General features: G+C 56.8%; 1 protein-coding gene, 1 long non-coding RNA gene and 1 other non-coding gene across 5 annotated transcripts in view; 1 reads left to right on the forward strand and 2 right to left on the reverse strand.

The window, feature by feature from the left end:
• The first annotated feature begins 4,368 nt into the window (after positions 1-4,368).
• The window catches only part of PAPLN (papilin, proteoglycan like sulfated glycoprotein), a 35,167-nt gene continuing 18,950 nt past the window's right edge, over positions 4,369-20,585 (forward strand). For 2 of the 3 annotated variants that reach the window (XM_034937777.3, XM_063596301.1), the window contains exons 1-13: positions 4,371-4,636; positions 9,480-9,595; positions 10,472-10,532; positions 10,908-11,010; positions 14,850-14,980; positions 15,773-15,896; positions 16,350-16,430; positions 16,528-16,700; positions 16,882-17,023; positions 17,536-17,662; positions 18,641-18,848; positions 19,401-19,583; positions 19,765-19,906. In XM_034937777.3, the coding sequence (XP_034793668.1) occupies positions 4,562-4,636; positions 9,480-9,595; positions 10,472-10,532; positions 10,908-11,010; positions 14,850-14,980; positions 15,773-15,896; positions 16,350-16,430; positions 16,528-16,700; positions 16,882-17,023; positions 17,536-17,662; positions 18,641-18,848; positions 19,401-19,583; positions 19,765-19,906 (1,666 nt within the window). In that variant the 5' untranslated portion in view covers positions 4,371-4,561. Of the gene's footprint in view, positions 4,637-9,479; positions 9,596-10,471; positions 10,533-10,907; positions 11,011-14,849; positions 14,981-15,772; positions 15,897-16,349; positions 16,431-16,527; positions 16,701-16,881; positions 17,024-17,535; positions 17,663-18,640; positions 18,849-19,400; positions 19,584-19,764; positions 19,907-20,585 lie in introns of all 3 variants that reach the window. The other variant, XM_063596300.1, reaches the window with a different exon arrangement.
• Positions 8,837-10,854, reverse strand: LOC134728983 (uncharacterized). The gene is made up of 2 exons (XR_010109822.1): positions 10,360-10,854; positions 8,837-10,080 (listed from the first exon to the last, which is right to left on the reverse strand). It is a non-coding gene; the product is annotated as an uncharacterized LOC134728983 (long non-coding RNA).
• On the reverse strand, positions 11,583-11,693 carry LOC112437035 (U6 spliceosomal RNA). Its single transcript, XR_003025706.1, has one exon. It is a non-coding gene; the product is annotated as a U6 spliceosomal RNA (small nuclear RNA).

A 20,585-nucleotide genomic window follows, 5' to 3' on the forward strand; every position in this document is an offset into this window, starting at 1 on the left:
GAGCAGCCTTCCAGTCCAGGTCTGCCTCCGCCCCAGGCTACCCCAAACCCCCAATGCGAGGGCGTCTCAGGTGCAGACACTGAGTGGCATAGGGCCAGCACAGAGGGGACTTGACAATAGGAAGGAAGGTCTTACACTTTTTCCTGGAATCTTCTTTCTAAACCACCCTATTTTAATGCATCAGTTCTGTTCACATCTCTGTGAGGTAAGCAGAGGAGAAATGAGGCTTAAAGAGAAATTCCTGCCCAAGCCAGTAATTGCTAGGGCCTGGCTGGTGGGTCTAAGACAGTCCCTTACCACTGAGTGTGGGTTCTGCCTCCCAACCTCAGAGTCCTCTTTGCAGCTGGCGTGAGGCATAAGAAATCACAGCCCTGGGTGTCTGAGAAGAAAGGATCATAGGAAAAGCAGGGACACAGCAGGAAAGTGAGCTCCTTGGGCCTCAGCTTCCCCCACCCTGCAGCGGGAGAAGCATTTTCCTCCCACTTAACAGAGGACCTTTGACCAAGCTCAGAAAAGTCCCAGCTGGTGGGGTCAGGGAGTGGGGCTTGTTGAATGGAAGAAGCGCTTTTCCTTTTTAGAGAGGCTGCATGATTCCACTCCCCTTTCTCTGCCAAGCTTTATCTTTGCTTAAGAATTCACACAACTCCCCAGGGGCCCCGCTACAGCTGCTGCTCCTCCTGTCTTCATTGATAGGTAAGAAATGCGCCTGATTTAAACTGATTTACACTGGCCATGTTTTAATAAGCATTTTGTCCAAACAGGCAGCTGCTGGAGCCAGGGGGCTGAAGTGGGGCTGAGCTTCCCGCTGGTGACTTCTCTTTGCCCAAATGAGGCCAAGGGAGAAGTGGCAGGGCCAGCAAGGGGCTAAAGGCAGAACAGCGTGGGGGAAGGGGACCAGCCTTCGCCACCACCCCACCCCCAACCTCTCCCCAACTTCTTCCCCCCAACCTCCCTCATGTCCAGGACCAGTTTCTAAAGATGAGTGAATTCCAGTTTCAAAAAAAGAATGGTAGGCAAAGAGTGTCTTGGTTGTGAAAAAGGACAACGAGGAAAACAAATTAAGTTGATCACATGCGTTGAGCCCCTGCCTTGATGCTAATTAGTGCCCTGGCACAGGTGGTGGGGCTGCATTGCAGGCCCTGCCCCCCGGGACTCACAGCTGAGCAAATCACAGCAACAGGGACAGAAACCGAGGGAGCAGGACATGCACCCCGTCGGCCTGGGGTGGTGTGGAGACGGCTTCAAAAGCAGGTGACATGCTAGGCACGGTGGCACTTTGGCAGGCCACGGTGGGAAGATTGCTTGAGCTCAGGAGTTCGAGACCATGTTGGGCGAGACCTTGTTTCTATTTAAAAAAAGAAGAAGAAGGCTGGGCGCAGTGGCTCACGTCTGTAATCCCAGCACTTTGGGAGTCCGAGGTGGGTGGATCACCTGAAGTCAGGAGTTGGAGACCAGTCTGGCCAACAAGGTGAAAACCTGTCTCTACTAAAAATACAAAAATTAGCCAGGCATCATGCAGACGCCTGTAATCCCAGCTACTAGGGAGGCTGAGGCTGGAGAATCGCTTGAACTCAGGAGGTGGAGGTTGCAGTGAGCCAAGATCTAGCCATTGCTCTCTACCCTGGGCAACAAGAGTGAAACTCCGTCTAAAAAAAAAAAAAAGAAAGGGAGGGAGGAAAGTAGAAAGAAAGAAAAGAAAGAGGAAGAAAGGGAGGGAGGAAAGTAGAAAGAAAGAAAAGAGGAAGGGAGGGAGGGAAAGAAAGAAGAAAGGAAGGAAAGTGACATTTGACCAAGGTTTTGAGGGCTGACCAGGGGTTTGAGAGGTAGAGGGGATTGGGAGAGCGCATTCTGAGTGAGAAAAGGTGCTGGGAGATGGGTAACAGCAGCGTGTGCGGAGAAACTCAGTTGCGGCTGAAGAATAGGATCCAGGGGTGGAGAAGGTGGTGGCTGGACACAGGTGTGTTGTGTGTAGGATAGGCATGAAGAGGAGCGGATAGGGCAGAGCTAGAAGGCTTGGGCAAGGGGAAATGGGATTGGAGAGGTGACTGGCGCTGACCCAAGAGAGGACAGACGGGGTGACCAGAGTGAAGGATGAGCCAAGCCTTGGCGCAGACCCAAGCGGGTGGAGGCCCCGGGCAACACCGGTCACCACGAGGGCCTCTACGAAGGGCTCTGTCCTCCCACGGGGATTGGAGGTGGGTAAGTGAGACAGGGCGAGGTGGAGGGTGAGGCCAGGCAGCGGCGGAGAAAGAAAGTCCCACCCCTGCGGGCGTTCCTTGCGGCCCGGCCGACCTCGCGGGCTTGGGCCTGGGCAAGCACCGACGGAGCGGCCCTGGCTGCAGCCTCCCGGCGCCCGCGAAGACAGGTAGGGAGGCGGAGGGACTGGAAGCCCCCGGGCGCCCAGCGGCGGGGACCCCGCACCCCGGGGCTTCTGCAGGAATTTGCTCGCCTGGCTCACGGCGACGGGGGTGTCGGAGAAAGTGGGGGCCGCAGAGAAGACCCCGCCCCGGCTCGCTCTCCGGAGGTGGGCGCAGGGTCATCGCTCGGCACCGCGCGCCCCCGGCCTGGAGGAAAGGAAATGCAGAGAGCCGGGGAGCTGGTGCGGGATGGCCCCGGCGCGCACCCTCCCCCCGCTCGGACCTTCTTTCAGGCGAATGCCGCTCCCGGCGCGTGGTACAAGCGAGGCCCTGGAGACCGTGCGCCCCTCCCGGGAGGTGCCACTGGGCCGCGGGCCTGGAGCGTCCGGGAGCCCCAGCGGCTGCCGGCACCTGCGCGGCCACCCCGGGCCTCCCGTGGGAACCGCGCCTCTCCGCCTCGGGGGTGCGCGGCGCGTTCCTGGGGTGGGGACGCGGGGTGCCTGGTCAGGGCTGGACCGATGCAGAGGGGGGCCGTGGGCGGGGGCCACGGGGACGGGCGTCTGCGGACTGCGGCGGTCCCGGAGTCGGCTGGGGACCATGCATGGGGAGGCTTGGTTGGCGGCCACCCGCCTTCCCGCCCTCTGCGCCTAGGGCCGCCGCCTTCGGCCCTAGCTCAAGGCAGACGCGTTCCCCGGGAACATCACGTTGAGGGCGCCCACCCTGCGTGCCCGGGGCCACCCGGTCCCTGCCCTCGGGCGGCAGGAGAGGTCGAGCTTCCACGGCCCTCGGAGTAGCCCCGTGACCAGACCCGGACTGGCCTTGGAGTCGAAGGGGTTGTTTGCCACCAAATGAACCGAAAAAACTGAACTTTTCAGACTTCGGAATGGCAGATATGGGCTTGGAGTTCAGTGAAATTGCAGCGGAGGCGGTAGTGTTCTGAGTAATTACAAGTAAAATTCTTCTTTCACCCGTCTTTTCCCCAGCCTCGCCCGCCCTAGCAGGCCTAGCCTGGCCCTAGCAGGGGGCTCCTGCTCTGGGAGCTGCCCCCAGCAGAGCAGAGGCAGGGCCCTGGCAGCAACCCCCTTCCCTCACCCTCCAACCCCAGGAATCTCGAACTTGACCACGAAAATAATGACTCAATGACTCACTGTGCCAAATTAACGAGTGTGTACATTGTTCAATATGCCAGGTTACATTTCTGCTGAGCTTGGCTTCTGTATGCTGTCTTTTATCCTTGTAAGCAGAAGTCATTTTATATCTTAAAAAAATTAGAACATTGGTAGAATTACAGATTTTAAAGTTCAAACCTGCACGCTAGTACTTGTTTAATGTTTTGTACTGAAGGGCGCACATTGTTTATGTCATTCTGCGATACAGCGACATGTATGTACACATACACACTGCACAGCGTGTATACCGACTGGACACCTGCACCAAATAGTACACACCAGACTGCACATGGACCCGCCCCGCACACTGCACATGCACTTTGCATGCATGCACACATCAAACCAGAGACACTCCACACACACTGCACTGCACACTGCCCTGAGCACACTACACTGTACTGCACACTGCACACTGCACTGCACTTTCAGGGCTCACACGCTGCACCACACACTGCACTGTACACACGCTGCACCACACACACTGCACGGCGCACACTGCACTGCATACACACGTTGGTTATGGAGGCTGCTTATGGAGCTTCCCTGTGCAGAGAAATGCTGGCTTGGGTTTTAAATGGGATACAATTAACACTTTTAGAGCATTTGGGTTTTCAAAGTGTCTTCAGAGACTTGATTTTTTAAAAGCCTATATTAGGAGTTTTTAAACATCTGATGTAATAGCTTTTTTAAAAGGAATCTTGCTGAATTAAAAGTGAGTCTAATTACTCGGATTCTGAACTTGTTTTTCAACCACATGGAAGTATTTTTAATTGCTCTCTCTTTTTTTCCCTCTGGAACTCTGAAACAAGTTGTTCTTGAACTTCTGCCAGTTGCGGATGGGCCATTCGTTTCTCGCTCACATGTTGAGCCGCCCGGCGGGGCGCCCTCACGCTGTTTTCTCTGCGGTGCACCGAGGCGCGCCCGGCGGTCCTGTTGCGGGTCTCCTGGTCACCTGTGGGCCATAGGGAGAGACGCGCCCACACACTGGCGCCCGCGCCCAGGACAGCTGTGGGAGCCCCGGGCCGCTCTAACCCGATGCGTCTCCCGCAGGCTGAGATGCGGCTGCTCCTGCTCGTGCCACTGCTGCTGGCTCCAGCGCCCGGGTCCTCGGTGAGTGCGGTCCTGCCCCGCCCCCCGGAGGAACCTGCAGGGGAGGCGGGGGCGGGGACGCGCGGGCCCGCCCGCAACGTCCCCAGGAAAGGGGCGATGTCAGGGAAGCTGGGCTGGGAGGAGGCGAGCCCGCACCGCTGAGCTCCCTCAGAAAGGGCTGGGCCCTTGAAGCCAGCTGGCCAGGGTTCCCAGAACTGCCCGCCCGGCTGCAGGGCGCAGTGTGTAGGAATGGCACCTTCCCAGGGCTTCCCTCCTTCAGAAGGTGGTGGGAGCACTCCATGAAGTCCCCGCCAATCCTGGCGGGTGCAGCCAAGGTGCAGGGCTGGGTGGTCCATCCCACCAGACACCTGTCTTCTGCCTGGAGCCAAACACGGCTTCCCTAAGCTGGAGTCTTCTGGCCTAGAGGTTTGGAGTGCCAGTCGTTTCCATTCCCCTTGGGGTAGCACCTAGGGCAGGGCTGTCCTGTGGAACCTTCTGAGATGGCAGAAATGTCCTGTTTCTCTGCTATCCAATAGGTAGCCCCTAGGTCCATTGAGCACTTGAAATGTGGGTGAGGTGAGTTTTAATTTTACTTGACTTTAATTAATTTAAATTTATTTTTAAATTTTTAAAATATTTATTTATTTTTGAGACAGAGTCTCACTCTGTCACCCAGGCCGGAGTGTACTGGCATGATTTCGGCTCACTGTAACCTCCACCTCCTGGGTTCAAGTGATTCTTCTGCCTCAGCCTCCCAGGTAGCTGGGACTCCAGGTGTGTGCCACCACGCCTGGCCATAATTAATTTAAACAGCCGCATGTGGCTAGTGGCTACTGTATTGGACTGCGAATTAAGACAGTGGACACAGGAAGCTGGCTGGTGGTCAGAGCTGCTGTTTCATTAACAGGGGCCCAAAGGCCAGGGCTCTCTGGAGAAGGTCCCTGGGTCTTGAGGATGTACAAGGAATCTTCTAGACCACAGGCCCCACCTTTGGGGAGGAGGGGGTCTGCAGAGCTGGGTGTTGCCCTGGCTCAGTGCCTGGCAGAATAGAAGCCACAGAGGCAGCTGGGCCCTGTCCTGCCCCAGGAGAAATCTCCCAGGGTGACCCACAGCCCTGCCCACCCCTCTGTGAGGCAGGCAGGAAGTGAGAGAGGAAGGATCCCTGCGAAAGGACCCAAACTGTTTTCTGCCATGGGGAGGTCGGGGGGGGGGGGGAAATGCCACGTCTGGCATCTGTGGGCGGAGGCTGAGCAGGACTCCTCTGCAGGGGTGTGTGGGGCAGGCAGGATGGATGGCAGTGGGCACTTCTCCCACTAGAAGTGGATCCCATAGATGGCACTTCAAGAGCCCTGTGAACCCAACATGGGCCACAGCTGGAGCGGTGGGTGGGCTAGAGGCAGCCTTTTTCATGTCCTCTCGACCACCTGCCAGCTACCCACGGTCCCCTCTGCCACCCCATGAATCTTGCTTCCTAAATGCCACTCTCAGGTCCTTCACCACGTGCTGGTGGCCCAGCTGCATGAAGGCCAAAGCCCAGGTGGAGGGGGCACGAGGACAGCATCCAGGCCCCAGGATTAAATCCCAGAGCCACCTGGACAGCTGCATGATCCTAGGCAAATAAGCCTTAGACTGCTCTAATTTGGGAGTAATAATGCCCACCCCAGAGGTTGTCATGCAGATGAAACAAATTAAGGTTTCCAAAGCGCCCTTGGTTCTCTTAAACCTTTTCTCCCTTAAGGCCACGCTGAGTAGCCTCATCCGGCTGCCACCTCCTCCCAGTGAGTCTCAGATGGGGCTGGGCGCAGCCTGGGCTGAGAATTCTTCTCTCCCTGCCCTCTGTGAGTCTGCAGGGGGTGTGGCCCCGCTCACAGCTCCACTGCCTCCCTCTGTTGCTGGGGCAGGAACCACCCAGTCCGAGCACCTTCTCTGGATCACTTACGCTGTCAGCGGTCAGTCTGAACAGAATGAGTAAATGAATAAAGGTGGCAGCCTGCGTGTTCCTGGGCCTCAGCCTCTGCTCCCATCTGCACGCGGGTGTGCATGTGTTCTGTCTCTCTCTTACACACATGCACATTGGGCAGTTGATTCCCCTGGAAACAGTGCAGCAGGAAAGGGGACCCCTGAGTGGCTCCAGGTGGGAGTTGAAGGAGGCATGGGTGGGGCGCCTAGCGCAGCATGAGACAGGTGAGGGCAGGCCCCAGGTGAGGCTGGCTGGATCAGCTCATTCCGGCTTCACGCCACGTCGGGCAGTTCACGGTTTGGGTAATTACAGAGCAAGAGTGTGCTCATGCTGCCTGTGGCTGAAGGTGCTTTCCTTCCTTGGAGAGACAGTGTGGAGTGTGTGGACAGAGCACGGCTCTAGGATGGGACGGACTAGGGCTCCTGGCTAGTGGACACCTGCCTTACAGGTGCTGGGCACAGGAGGCAAGAGGGCATTCTGGAAACAGCATGTCCCTTAGGGGGCCCTTGTTCAGGCCAGTCCTGCCCCTGCCTTATCCTGATGGCCAGGCTGTGGCTCCATGGCAGGGGTACCCCTTGGCCACACACCAGTACACCCAGCCCAGCTCCAGGGAAGGGTGGATTTTGCTGGCTGCTGTGCCAAGGAGCCAAGACAGACATCCAAACAGGCCTTAGTCAGAGGGTAATTGACAACCAGGCCCAACCCAGCAGCTAAGAAAGCAGCCACCCCTGAAGACCTCTCCTGAATACTTAAAATGTGGGATGAGGCTGTGGGGGGGGGGGGGGCGGGTGCCAGAGTCCCAGCTGGGGCTGCAGGCTGTCTCTGGAAAGTCACCCTTCACGCTCAACACTCAGTGTCTTCCTTGTGAAATAGAAACTTGATCCAAGTAAATTTCAGTTTAACTTTCATTCAGAGAAAACTTTGATATTTTGGCTCAGTGGTTTCGAAAGCTTAGAGATTTTTGTCCAAGTTAGACTTGAAGGAGTAGATATTTTACAAAGTGAAAGCTAAGACCTTTCATCTGGCAAGCCCTTCCTTCTTGGTTGTGTGTGGTTCGGCAGGCTTAGCGTGGTTTGTGCATGGTTTGTTCTGCTTCAGTGTTCTGGGTTTTGTTATAAGACAAGGATAACTAGATGTTTGGCACCAGGGATGTTAGAGATGAGTAAACGTCCTTCCTCACCTGAGATTCAGTGAAGCTGCTCAGGGATCACCATGAAAGCAAGAGCCTGCTTTTCTTTTCTTTTTTTGAGATGGAGTCTCTCTCTGTCGCCCAGGCTGGAGTGCAGTGATGCAATCTCGGCTTACTGCAACCTCCGCCTCCCGGGTTCAAGCAATTCTCCTGCCTCAGCCTCCCGAGTAGCTGGGATTACAGGCACCCGCCGCCACGCCTGGCTAATTTTTTGTAGTTTTAGTAGAGACGGGGTTTCGCCATGTTGGGTAGGCTGGTCTCGAACTCCTGACCTCAGGTATCTGCCTGCCTTGGCCTCTCAAAGTGCTGGGATTACAGGCATGAGCCACCGTGCCCGGCTGCTTTTCTATGTGACCATTGAGCTCTTTCTCTGAAAAGTGGGAATGGTATTTTTCCTTGGGAGTCTTAAGTGGTGATACCCTAAAAGAAAGTCCCCTTCCAGCAAATGTTTGCATGTACACCATATGCCTCCTGGGAAAATTGTGAAGTTACATCTAATCCCTGTCCACCCCTGTAGGGAATCATCTAGTGTCTCATTTGATTCCCCCAGGTGGGTGGGGGCACAGCCTCGGCAGGGGAGCAGAGGACTGCAGTGAGGCTGGCCGGCTACTGTGCCCACTTCTTCCCCTGTGGTTTCCTCTCTCTGCCTCACTTTTCTTATTCATGCAATGGGGTCTGTCGGGTTGTTGTGAGGATGAAATGAGATAATGTGTGTGTGGCATGTGGATTCCTGACGCCAGCTGCAAGGGGTCCAATCTTTCTGGTGGGAAAGTGTACCTGCTAGGATTATAATCCTGTGTAGAGTCCCAAATAACAGTTCTTCAATAAGACAGACATGATTCCTCTCTCATATAAACACCCAGGGGTCAGAAGTCTGGGGCTATTCTGTTGCACAAAATCCTCCAGGCTCTAGAGTCTCTCTATCTTTGCTTCACTGTTTGAAGCCTCTATTTCCAAGTTACCTCACAGTCTAAAAGGCTGCTCCAACTCCAGTCATCACATCTGCTTCCCAGACAGCCTGAAAGAGTACAGGAGGAAGGAGAAAAGGACAAAGGCTCACGCAGGCTCTCTCTTGAGATTATTTGCGGCAGCTGCCCAACACTTGTATTTACATCTCACTGATGAGAACTAAGTGATGTAGCCACAGTTAGCTGCAGGCAGTCCAGGAAATGTATTTTTTTTTTAATTTTGGGCAGCCAGGTACCCAGCTGAGTCAAGTTTTCAAGCGTTCTCTCACAATGGGAGAAGGAGGGGATGAATATTGGGGTACTGGGAGGAGGGGATGAATATTGGGGTACTCCTGGGAGTCTCGGCCAGATTAGCAGGATCCCCCCACGTTGCTTCCCTTTATTTTCTTTTAGGGCCCCCTTCCCTACATCACGGTTAACCTACAAATGCCTGGACCCTCAAACTGCCCCTGGCTGTAGGGTCCCTCCCTCCAGTGGCCCCTGAAACTCCAAACTCTTCCCAGCTGCTCCTGCTCCCGCCCTCCAGGCCTGGCTCTCAGCTCCTTATGAGGAAAGCAGGCTAATTCTGAAAAGGAATATGTTTTGGGGTGCCCGGCAGTGTTGCTGAGTCCTAAAGGCGGGCCCTGGAAGGGAGAATCCCAGACTTCTTGATGGGTGGGGGAGGGTTTTAGGCAGAGCATCTTTGGAGGGGCCTCTGGGATCAGGCTGTGAGTGGGCAATGCTGATGCATGGTCCTGTCTTCTGCAGGCTCCCAAGGTGAGGCGGCAGAGTGACACCTGGGGACCCTGGGGCCAGTGGAGCCCCTGCAGCCGGACCTGTGGAGGGGGTGTCAGCTTCCGGGAGCGCCCCTGCTACTCCCAGAGGTAGGAGAGATGAAAATGGGCCAGGTTGTTAAAGCAGGAGCAGGGGATGCTGCCTTCTGGGTGGTGGGCTAGGTGGTCGTGGCCTAGGCTAGCACTGGCCACATCAGCAGAACCCACCAAGGAGCAGATTCATTCTGGAAGCAGCATCAGTTCAGCGCAGGAAATCAAACCATTTCCCAGGGCCTTCCACTCTGAGCTGGAGCACGCGTGCTGCCTGTTGCCCCTGGTCGCCAGCTCCTGATGCTGCACCTGCCTGCAGTATGGCAGGTGCAGTCAATTTTGCTGGAACTGGTAAATAATCTTCAACCAGCAGTTCCCAATTCCTGTGGCTTCTTTACCGAGTACAGATGTTCCCCACTTCAAGCGATTTATTAAATGCTTGCTGTGTGTGCTGCACTCCGGCAGGGTCAGTGGAGAAGGTGGGGCACAGAAGGAGTAGTGAGGTGCCTCTGTCCCGGTTTGTATAGGGGTTGTTCCTGAGAACCCTATGTGAGGAGGAATGAGAGACCAGGAATGAACCTAAGGGCCTTATACTGATGTCCTGCTTAGATCGCAGGATGGCTGTGCCAGGCGGGTGGGTATTATATCTCATGCACCTCGGGTCTTCTCTGGGAATCTGCCTAAGATGCAGTGGAGTAGTCCCGCCTTAAATCCAAACTACAGGGTGGGTAGGGCTCTGAGTCCCGCTTTTCTGGAGTACCAACATGGGTCGCTCACTCCCACCTGGGGGATTTACGGGGTGGGGTCGGGGGACACCCTCTCACCTTGCTGCTCCCACCGGAGAGTCCCGCAGAAGTTGGGGCCTGCAGAGAGCCCCAGAACGGGGGCGGGGACGTTGGGTCTCGGTCAGGTCTTCCCGGTGCTCTGGTCCCGCAGGAGAGATGGAGGCTCCAGCTGCGTGGGCCCCGCCCGGAGCCACCGCTCTTGTCGCACGGAGGTAAAGCTCACGGGGCGCGGGCGAAGGCACCAGCTTCCCCAGCCCCTCCTGGCCGATTTCCCCATTGGGATGCCCGCTCCTGGCCGGGGGCTGCTGGGTTGGCCCAGCCTGGGGTCCTCCCGCCAATCCGCAGCAGGGCTGCATGGGGGCCCCTTCCTCACCCTGCCCCCGGGGACTGGCCTTGCCCTCCACAGCCTAGAGCACCATGGAGGGGCACGCACAGGAGTTCGGGGGTCCGGGAGGCGGACTCCACCTCCGGCGGCTCCGATGGGGCAGGCAAGGGAGACTCCTGGGCTCCCTGGGCTCGGGCGGGGCGGGAGGTGGGCGGACCTCGGACTCCGCCTCCTGGATCCCGACTTCCCCTCCGCCCCGCAGAGCTGCCCCGACGGCGCCCGGGACTTCCGGGCCGAGCAGTGCGCGGAGTTCGACGGAGCGGAGTTCCAGGGGCGGCGGTATCGGTGGCTGCCCTACTACAGCGGTGAGCGCGGCCGGGACTCGCTCTCTCGGGGCCTCTTGTATACCTACGTTGATGCCACAGTTCCTATTGCCGTATTATAGAGGCGTTGTCATATATATATATTAGAGACAGTCTCACTGTGTTGCCCAGGCTGGTCTTGAACTCCTAGGCTCAAGGGATCCGCCGGCAGCGACCTCCCAGAGTGCTGGGATTGCAGGCGTGAGCCACTGTACCCGACCAATTTTTTTTTTTTTTTTTTTTTTTGGGTGGGCGCGGTGGCTCGCAATGTACAGGAAATCTTCTAGACCACAGGACCCACCTTTGGGGAGGAGAGGGTCTGCAGAGGTCCCTCGAGAGAGAGCAAGAGGTCTCTCTTTTTCTTTATCTCTTCTCGTTCTCTCTCGCTTGCTTTTTTCTCTCTTCCTTTCCTTTCCTTTTTTTCTTTTCCTTTTTCTTTCTTTCTTTCTTTCTTTTTTTTTTTTGAGACAGGATCTTGCCCAGGCTTGAGTGCAGCAGTGTCATGTCAGCTGGGCAGCATCTACCTCCCAAGCTCAATCACTCTTTCCACCTCAGCATCCCAAATAATTTTTAAAGTAAATATGGAATGCTTCATGAATTTGCATGCCATGCCAGCTAAGGGGGCAGGGGCTGTGCTAATCTCTGTATCGTTCCAATTTTAGTATATGTGCTGCCAGAGCCAGCATTTGTCAAATACCCCATCGATCAACCCATAATGAATCAATCACCAGTACCCCTGCTCCCCCCAGCACATGCCCGTGGCAACACCATGGCAGCCATTTTGAGGTCTTTCCATCCTTTCTCCCCTTATGTATGTATATTTTCAAACGAAGCTATGGTGTGTCTATACCATTTTGAGCCCTGTTTTTGCTCAGTCTGCTATGGGAAGCGTTCCTCCTGTCGCACAGAGACGGAGATGGGGAACCCCGGGAGCGGTAGCAATGGTGCCCCCCGGTCATCCTGCAGGAGGGGCTGAAAGGGGCTTGGGTACACCAAGACTTCATTTATCAAGGATCTGGGGGCCAGAGGAGATGGTCTGTGTACCTCTGAGGAGGGTATAAGTCAATTTTTAGAGAAATACAGTTCAGGGAAAAAACACCCAGGTAAGCACCAACATGTATGTCATTAAGCATTTTAGATGAATCAGAAGATTCCTCAAGACAAGTCTTCTGAGTGTTCGTTTTCCCTGCTTGCGGCAAATGACCTCTGGAGACCCTGTGGCACTCTAGATTCCAGATCAATGAGCGCTTATATTCTCTGTGTGTGTGTGTGTGTGTGTGTGTGTGTGTGTGTGTGGTGGGGATCGTGGCTGTGGGCGTGGCCCAGTGGGAGTCTCATATCCTGTGTATGTGTGTGTGTGTTGTGGGGATCGTGGCTGTGGGCATGGCCCAGTGGGAGTCTCATGTCCGTGGGCATGGCCCAGTGGGAGTCTCATGTCCTCTGTGCGTGTGTGTGTGTGTTGTGCTGATCGTGGCAGTGGGCGTGGCCCAGTGGGAGTCTTTTATCCTGTGTGTGTGTGCGTGTGTGTGTGTGTGTGTTGTGGGGATTGTGGCTGTGGTTGTGGCCCAGTGGGAGTCTCATATCCTGTGTGTGTGTGTGTGTTGTGGGGATCGTGGCTGTGGGCATGGCCCAGTGGGAGTCTCATGTCCTCTGTGCGTGTGTGTGTGTTGTGCCGATCGTGGCAGTGGGCGTGGCCCAGTGGGAGTCTCTTATCGTGTGTGTGTGTGTGTTGTGGCGATCGTGGCTGTGGGCGTGGCCCAGTGGGAGTCTCATATCCTCCGTGTGTGTGTGTGTGTGTGTGTGTGTGTGTGTGTGTGTGTTGTGGGGACCGTGGCTGTGGGCATGGCCCACTGGGAGTCTCATATCCTCTGTGTGTGTGTGTGTGTGTGTGTGTGTGTGTGTGTGTGTGTTGGGATTGTGGCTGTGGCCCAGTGGGAGTCTCATATCCTGTGTGTGTGTGTGTGTGTGTGTGTGTGTTGTGGGGATCGTGGCTGTGGGCATGGCCCAGTGGGAGTCTCATATTCTCTGTGTGTGTGTGTTGTGGGGATTGTGGCTGTGGGCATGGCCCAGTGGGAGTCTCATATCCTCTGTGTGTGTGTGTGTGTGTGTGTGTGTGTGTGTGTGTGTGTGGTGGGGATTGTGGCTGTGGGCGTGGCCCAGTGGGACTCTAGCTTTCAGAATTCCCCCTGGATCCTGAAGTGGACACATGTCAAAAATAATTTGATTATAGTCACATGATAGAAAAATTGGAACACAGAGGAAAGTCTAAAAAGAGAGTAGAGGGATACCTTCCATGGTGTGGAGATGATTATAATCCTGTTTGTACTTTTGGGTTGTTTTAAAATGTGTATATATTTAGATAAATATAAAAATTAAGGTAGGGTACAGTGGCTCATGCCCGTAATCCCAGCACTTTGGGAGGCTGAGGCAGGAGGATCACTTGAGTCCAGGAATTTGAGACAAGCCTGGGCAATGTGGTGAAACCCCATCTCTACCAAAAATACGAAGATTAGCCAGGCATACAAAGATTAGCTAGGCATGGTTGCACACCCATGTAGTCCCAGCTATTCTAGAAGCTGAGGTGGGAGGATCACTTGAGCCCAGGAAGTTGAGGCTGCAGTGAGTCAAGATCACACCACTGCACTCCAGCCCGGACGACAGAGTGAGATCTTGTCTCCAAAAGAAAAAAAAAAAAAATTAAAACCAGGCCAGGTACAGTGGCTCCTGCTTGTAATCCTGGTGCTTTGGAAGGCTGAGGCAGGAGGATCATTTGAGCCCAGGAGTTTGAAACCAGCCTGGGTATCGTAGTGAGACCCTGTCTCTACAAAAAATAAAAAAATTAGCTGGGTATGATGGCATGTGCCTATAGTCCCAACTATTCGAGAGACTGAGGCTGGAGGACCACTTGAGTCTCGGAGGTAGAGGCTGCTGTGAGCTTTGATCATGCCTCTGCATTCCAGCCTGGGAGACAGAGTGAGATCCCATCTGAAAAACATTAAAACCAGAAAAAAGTTATCCTCATCCTGCCCGTTTCACAAGATCACTGTTAGCATTTCATTTTAGTCCCTTTCACATTATTCTGTCCATATATGCTTACATATTTGTAATTATTGCATAGTAATCACCATTTTGCATGCTGTGTTTTAAGCATCTTCCCACACCATATAGTCTTCACAATCATCATTTGTAACTGCATAGTCAGCATGTGTAATCCATTGATAATTTATTTAAAGAGTAGCCTGTTATGGCCATGCACAGTGGTTTACACCTGTAATCCCAGCACTTTGGGAGGCTGAGGCAGGTGGATCACCTGAGGTCAGGAGTTCGAGACCAGCCTGCCCAACATGGTGAAACCCCATCTCTACTAAAAGTACAAAACTTAGCCGGGTGTGGTGGTGCGTGCCTGTAGTCCCGGCTACTAGGGGGGCTGAGGCAGGAGAATTGCTTAAACTAGGGAGGCTGAGGTTGCAGTGAGTCGAGATCGTGCCACTGCACTCCAGCCTGGGCAACAAGAGCGAGACTCCACCTCAAAAAAAAAAAAAAAAAAAAAAAAAGTAGCCTGTTGTAACCACCTCAGCTGTGGTAAATAATGCTGAGGTAGACTTCTTTAAGTGTTTCACTTTTTCCTGATTCTGGGATTTTTCTTCGACTTGATCCTTAGAGGTGCAACAGATTCATGGAGATGGTCCCTTCTCCTGGGGATGGGGCGGGGATCTGTGCTCTGCGGGGCCTGCTGCAGGGCTTTCTGACCCATGCTTTCCTGTTGCTAGGGTAAGCCTTGGGCCTTGGGGAGGGGCATCATCAACCTCAGGATCTCAGTCTTGCCTTCCTGCCCACCCCAGCCCCAAACAAGTGTGAACTGAACTGCATTCCCAAGGGGGAGAACTTCTACTACAAGCACAGGGAGGCTGTGGTTGATGGGACGCCCTGCGAGCCTGGCAAGAGGGATGTCTGTGTGGATGGCAGCTGCCGGGTGAGTGGTGCCCCAGCCCCTCCCTGCCTCCGGGCTGCCTGGGGGCTCAGTGTGGGTGTTTCCCTGTCCATCACCCATAGGCCCAGGTAGCTGCCATGAGCTTGGTGTCTTCTCAAGTTACCAGGACACCAAGCCCAGCTCCTAGGGTACCTTGCAGGCATCACAGATGCCCTATGGCTCCTCACCTTCATCCTTGGAGAACGCTAGCCCTACAATAAGAGAAACCCTCTGGGTGGCAGAAATCCGGCTAAAACCGACTTCAGAAAAACAAACAGCAGGGACAGCCGCAGGTGCATGAATGAGGTGCCACTCGGCTTTCCTCTCCTTGGGTCCAGCATCAGGATCTGGCCCATTCTTCCCAGGAGGTGTGGAGGTGGCCGCCAGCTGCTCCGACCTTCTGCTCCCTGGAAAGGGAATTCCCAGGGAAAGGGGGCCTCATTCCCAGGAGTTCTAGCCACCGGGGGTTGTCTCTGATTTGTCTTGGTTTGGGACTTACCCTGAACCACTCCAACCTCCCCAAACCCACATTTGGGGAGCTCCGTTCAAACTCTGTGGGAGAGAGGTGGCCCCTCAAGGAAAACAGGGCGTTATTACCAGAAGGGGAGATGGGAGCTGAGCAGACAGAGAAGTGGATTGTCAGCCACAGGCCAGTCCCCTGGCTGGTGGCTGAATCACTCCCGACCACCCTATCCTGCCTGGGCTGCGTGGGTGCTGGGGTTAGGATGCGATGGGGCCCAAGGCCTGATGTGGCCATGATGCCGTCTCCCCTGCCTCCCGCATCTCTGCCCACAGGTTGTCGGCTGTGATCACGAGCTGGACTCGTCCAAGCAGGAGGATAAGTGTCTGCGGTGTGGGGGTGACGGCACAACCTGCTACCCCGTCTCAGGCACCTTTGACGCTAATGACCTCAGCCGAGGTGGGGGTGGTTCCGACAAGGGGCAGGCAACTGCCTGTCCTTGCTTGTCCCTTCCTTGCCTGTCCCTGCTCTGGCCTAGACTCCAGGCCAAGTGGCCCTCATGGCACTGGAAGGCTCTGATCATATCAGGTCACATCTGAAAGGCCCCCTGTGGCCTTTGGTTAGGACCCGTGCCCGTTTGTGCAGTCCCATCTCCTGCTGCCACCGCCTGGATGCCCTCCCCATCCCTTCCCACTCCCAGTGTGCTCCGGGTGCCCTGAGCCTTCCCGCCACCCTGGCTTTTGTACTGCGGCCTCTTCTGCCAGGGTTGCCTTTCCCAGCAGCTCGGCCCTGTCTGGCTCTTGTGTACCCTCCCTGCCCCCATTCTGTGCTGTGTGGCACTTGGAGTCCTGTTTGAGTGGTGCCGGGAGAGGGATAGCCCAGCACGCCCAGCACCTGCGTCTCTGCCCCCAGGCTACAACCAGATCCTCATAGTTCCCGTGGGTGCCACCAGCATCCTCATCGAGGAGGCTGCTGCCAGCAGGAACTTCCTGGGTGAGAGCCTAGGGTTAGGTCCTAGGCAGGTCTGGGGCTGCAGGGGGAGGTGCGGCACTGCTCCCTCTGGCTGACTGAGGCGGTCTCCTCTGCGCAGCTGTGAAGAATGTTCGTGGGGAATACTACCTCAATGGGCACTGGACCATCGAGGCGGCCCAGGCCCTGCCAGCAGCCAGCACCATCCTGCATTACGAGCGGGGTGCTGAGGGGGACCTGGCCCCTGAGCGGCTCCATGCCCGGGGCCCCACCTCGGAGCCCCTGGTCATCGAGGTAAATGGGGGTGTGGGGAGAGAGGGCGAGTGGGCAGCTCGTGGTCCCCAAGAGGCTGCCAAGCTCTGTACATGGGGGGTTGAGTGGCTCTGGGCCTGAGGCTGGCAGGGGGCTGTGGGGCTGCGGAGGGTGTGGGAGTGCTCCCCAGCAGCAGACCCCAATAAGGACTCTCCCGTGACAGCTCATCAGCCAGGAGCCCAACCCCGGTGTGCACTATGAATACCACCTGCCCCTGCGCCGCCCCGGCCCCGGCTTCAGCTGGAGCCACGGCTTCAGCTGGAGCCACGGCTCATGGAGTGACTGCAGCGCGGAGTGTGGCGGAGGTGCGGGCGTGGATGGCCCAGGGGAGGGCGTGGGCCCTGTGTGCTGGATCCCACGGCCACAGGTGGGCAAGTCACAGCCCTCTCCTCAAGGCAGTCCCTCCTGGGGAGATGGACAAGTAGGCGAGAAATCTCTGTGTTATGGGGGTCGCTTTGAGGAAAACCCAGGGATCTGGGGGACTCCATGAAGGACCCCAGCCTAAGCGAATAGAACCAGAGGGGGCTTCCCAGAGTCAGCAGCATCTCATAGGAGACAGACTCCCTCAGGACCGGAGGCTGGGCCTGGGGTCAGTGATCAGGTGCCAGAGTAGGGTTCTCTCACTGACAGCAAAAACCCTCAGAGCCTCAGTTTCCTCATCTGCCAACTGGAGATGTGGTGGCACCTGCCTCGGGGGGGTCATCTAAGACTGAGTGGGGATGACCTGTGGGGTGAGTGCAGGATGGCGCCTGGCCCGGGGAACGCGCTTGGTGAATGTTGACTGGCGTCTGCCCGCCATGGCTGGGCCTCTTCGCAGGTCACCAGTCCCGCCTGGTGTTCTGCACCATCGACCATGAGGCCTACCCCGACCACATGTGCCAGCGCCAGCCACGGCCAGCTGACCGGCGTTCCTGCAATCTTCACCCTTGCCCGGAGACCAAGCGGTGAGACCTTGCCAGCCCCTCTACCCATGATGAGGCCCAAGAACTGGGGTGGGAAGGGAACAAGGCCTCGAAGCTGCTTTAGGTGTAGAACAAAGAGGTGGGGGTCCAGGGCCCCCCACGCTGTGGCTGGGGTGTGGGAGAGGTGGCAGCTATTCCTGGGGGAGGCAGAGAATAGGCCTGAGCCCGGGGCTGGTCTCTCTGCTCTCCTGTGACCACGAAGTACTCAGAACACCTAGGCTTGGTGGCAGGAGGGTTGGAGAAGGTTCCAGAGGTCCCTGTCTGTCTGAGCCAGCAGAGGGTTTGGCTTGGCAGATGCCAAGGGGTGGGCCAGGGTTCAGGCCAAAGGGCCTGTTGGCATCGGCCATGCCTTTGTTCGTGCACAAAGGACCTCTTACCTGCACCGGCCTGGAGCGTGGCGCCTTGCTGGGGCCCAGCGAGTGTGTGGGAACAAGTAACCTGCAGGTCACAGGCTCCCCGCAGGGCTGGTGCCACCCTGTCACCGCTTGGCCTTGGTGGCAGCGGGCCTCCTGGGATGGTGGCGGGCTTGGCTTTGCATGGGGCCACAGGGCTGCTCTTTCCTCTGGGTCCTTGCACCCGGGGCCTGGCAGAGCCGCTCCACGCATGGGTGAGCACAGCCTCTCCAGGAGCTGCCCCTTGACTAAGGTCAGACCGAGAGGAATGGAGTCTGACTGGGAGACAGGGACCTGGTGGGAAGGAGAAAGGGGGATAGGGTTGAGGACAGGAAAGCCAAGGGGGAGGCGCAGGGCCCCGAGTTGTGGGGAGCGCTCAGAGAGCCAGGCCCGGTGGTGGGGATGCTAAGGAGCGCCTGGGTCGTAGCCTTTGTTCAGGCTGGAGGCTCAGAGGATGGGCTGGGGTGGGGGTCCTCAGGCCACCTGTGTGAGTGAGGGCAGAAACCCTCAGGGCTGGGTTTCTGCCCGTGCTCCTGGACCAGCCTTACCTGATTCCCCCTCCTGCCAGCTGGAAGGCAGGGCCATGGGCACCCTGCTCGGCCTCCTGTGGAGGAGGCTCCCAGTCCCGCTCCGTGTACTGCATCTCGTCTGACGGGGCCGGCATCCAGGAGGCCGTGGAGGAGGCTGAGTGTGCCGGGCTGCCTGGGAAGCCCCCTGCCATTCAGGCCTGCAACCTGCAGCGCTGCGCAGCCTGGAGCCCGGAGCCCTGGGGAGAGGTCAGGCCCTTGGCCCGCATGGGGCTGGTGCTGGACCTGGGTAGCAGCAGGGAAGGGCTGGGGTCTTGTTCTCTGCTGTGGAAACCGAGGTCCTGGGAGGTAAAATAACCGGTCAGGTCATCTTGGAAGCTGTGGCCAAGGCTGGGACCAGAAGCAAGTGTCTGGATGACTGGTCCAGGGCTCTTCCTTTTTCTCCAGGATCCCAGGGCAGGGCAGGAAAGGCCTGGGCAGGAAGAAGCTGGGTGTGTTGTTTGGGGGCAAGGGAGGAGCTGGAAGTGTCTAGGCTGCCAGTCATTGCTTCTAGCACCTACATATATTCAAGTTGCAAATGGATGGAAAATACAAATGGGTGACAATCTCAGTCTGTTGTCAGTAGCCATGGTTCAGGCTGTGTGACCTCAGGGGGGTGACTCAGCCTCTCTGGGCCTGGGAAGAACATGGGCAGTTGGGTGCTATCTGCCTCCACACCAGGCTGGTGGGCCGCTAGCTGTCCGAACTGGCGTGGCTCCTCGGGGCAAGGCCGAGCTTCTGCTGACAGCCTTGTCCTTGCAGTGTTCTGTCAGCTGTGGCGTTGGCGTCCGGAAGCGGAGCGTTACTTGCCGGGGTGAAAGGGGTTCTTTGCTCCATACCGCAGCGTGCTCCTTGGAAGACCGGCCACCTCTGACTGAGCCCTGTGTGCATGAGGACTGCCCCCTCCTCAGTGACCAGGCCTGGCATGTCGGCACCTGGGGTCTAGTGAGTGCTCTCCACCCCCACACCTGCTGCCTGACCCTGGTCTCTGGCAGGTGGCTGCACCCGAGCGCCGTCCTTGGACCTGACACGCGCCACTGGGCACCTTCCCCTGCCTCTCTCCATGTGGGTCCCCGCCCCCAGCCTCGCCCTCAGCGTCTCTCTCTCTTCCACCCGTGGGCCTCAGTGCTCCAAGAGCTGCAGCTCGGGCACTCGGAGGCGACAGGTCGTCTGTGCCATTGGGCCGCCCAGCCACTGCGGGAGCCTGCAGCACTCCAAGCCTGTGGATGTGGAGCCTTGTAACACGCAGCCCTGTCATCTCCCCCAGGGTAAGGACAGGAGGGCAGGGAGGAGTCCGGCCTGACCTCTCTCCCACTCGCTACAAACCCAGCAAGCATGTCCTGCCTCGGGGCCTCTGCCTGCGCTGTGTCATCCCTCTGGACCCCACTTCTCCCATGTCTCCCCCCGCTGAACCCTTTGCCATCTCTAAGGCCCACCTGGTGTGCAGCCCACTAGGCAGCCCTGCTTTCCTCCACTCAGCGGTAGCATGCCCCTGCCCCTCTGGCCCCCATAGCATGCTGTTATTTCTGTGGGACCCTTAGATTCATTTCCTTGTGCTGCTGTGGTTGTATACGGCTTGTCAGACCTACCCACTATAAGCTTCTTGAGGACTGGGTCCCCAGCTTCCATATTCCTCTTTATACCCCCATAGAACTTACCTGACACAGTTAGGTACTCAGTGAATGTCTGTTGAATGACTGAGTGACTGACTGTGTGCTGAGGGAAGGAGGCAGTCCAGGAAGGAGTGTCTCCACATGCCACTTCTGCCTCTGTCTTCTTCCCTTCATCCCCATCCCACTGTGAAAGGAGCCTCACAGGCATGAGGGCCTGCTGGAGAAAGGGCACTGAGGCCAGTGTTTGTGTGGTGTGAGGATGCCACATTGAGGAAGGGTGTGGGTTGTGGTGAGCTGGGGATGGGGGTGGGTGGGTAGCCTCCCAATACTGCAG

The sequence above is a fragment of the Pan paniscus genome, chromosome 15 (genome assembly GCF_029289425.2).
Source record: "Pan paniscus chromosome 15, NHGRI_mPanPan1-v2.0_pri, whole genome shotgun sequence".
Classification (NCBI taxonomy): Eukaryota; Metazoa; Chordata; class Mammalia; order Primates; family Hominidae; genus Pan; species Pan paniscus.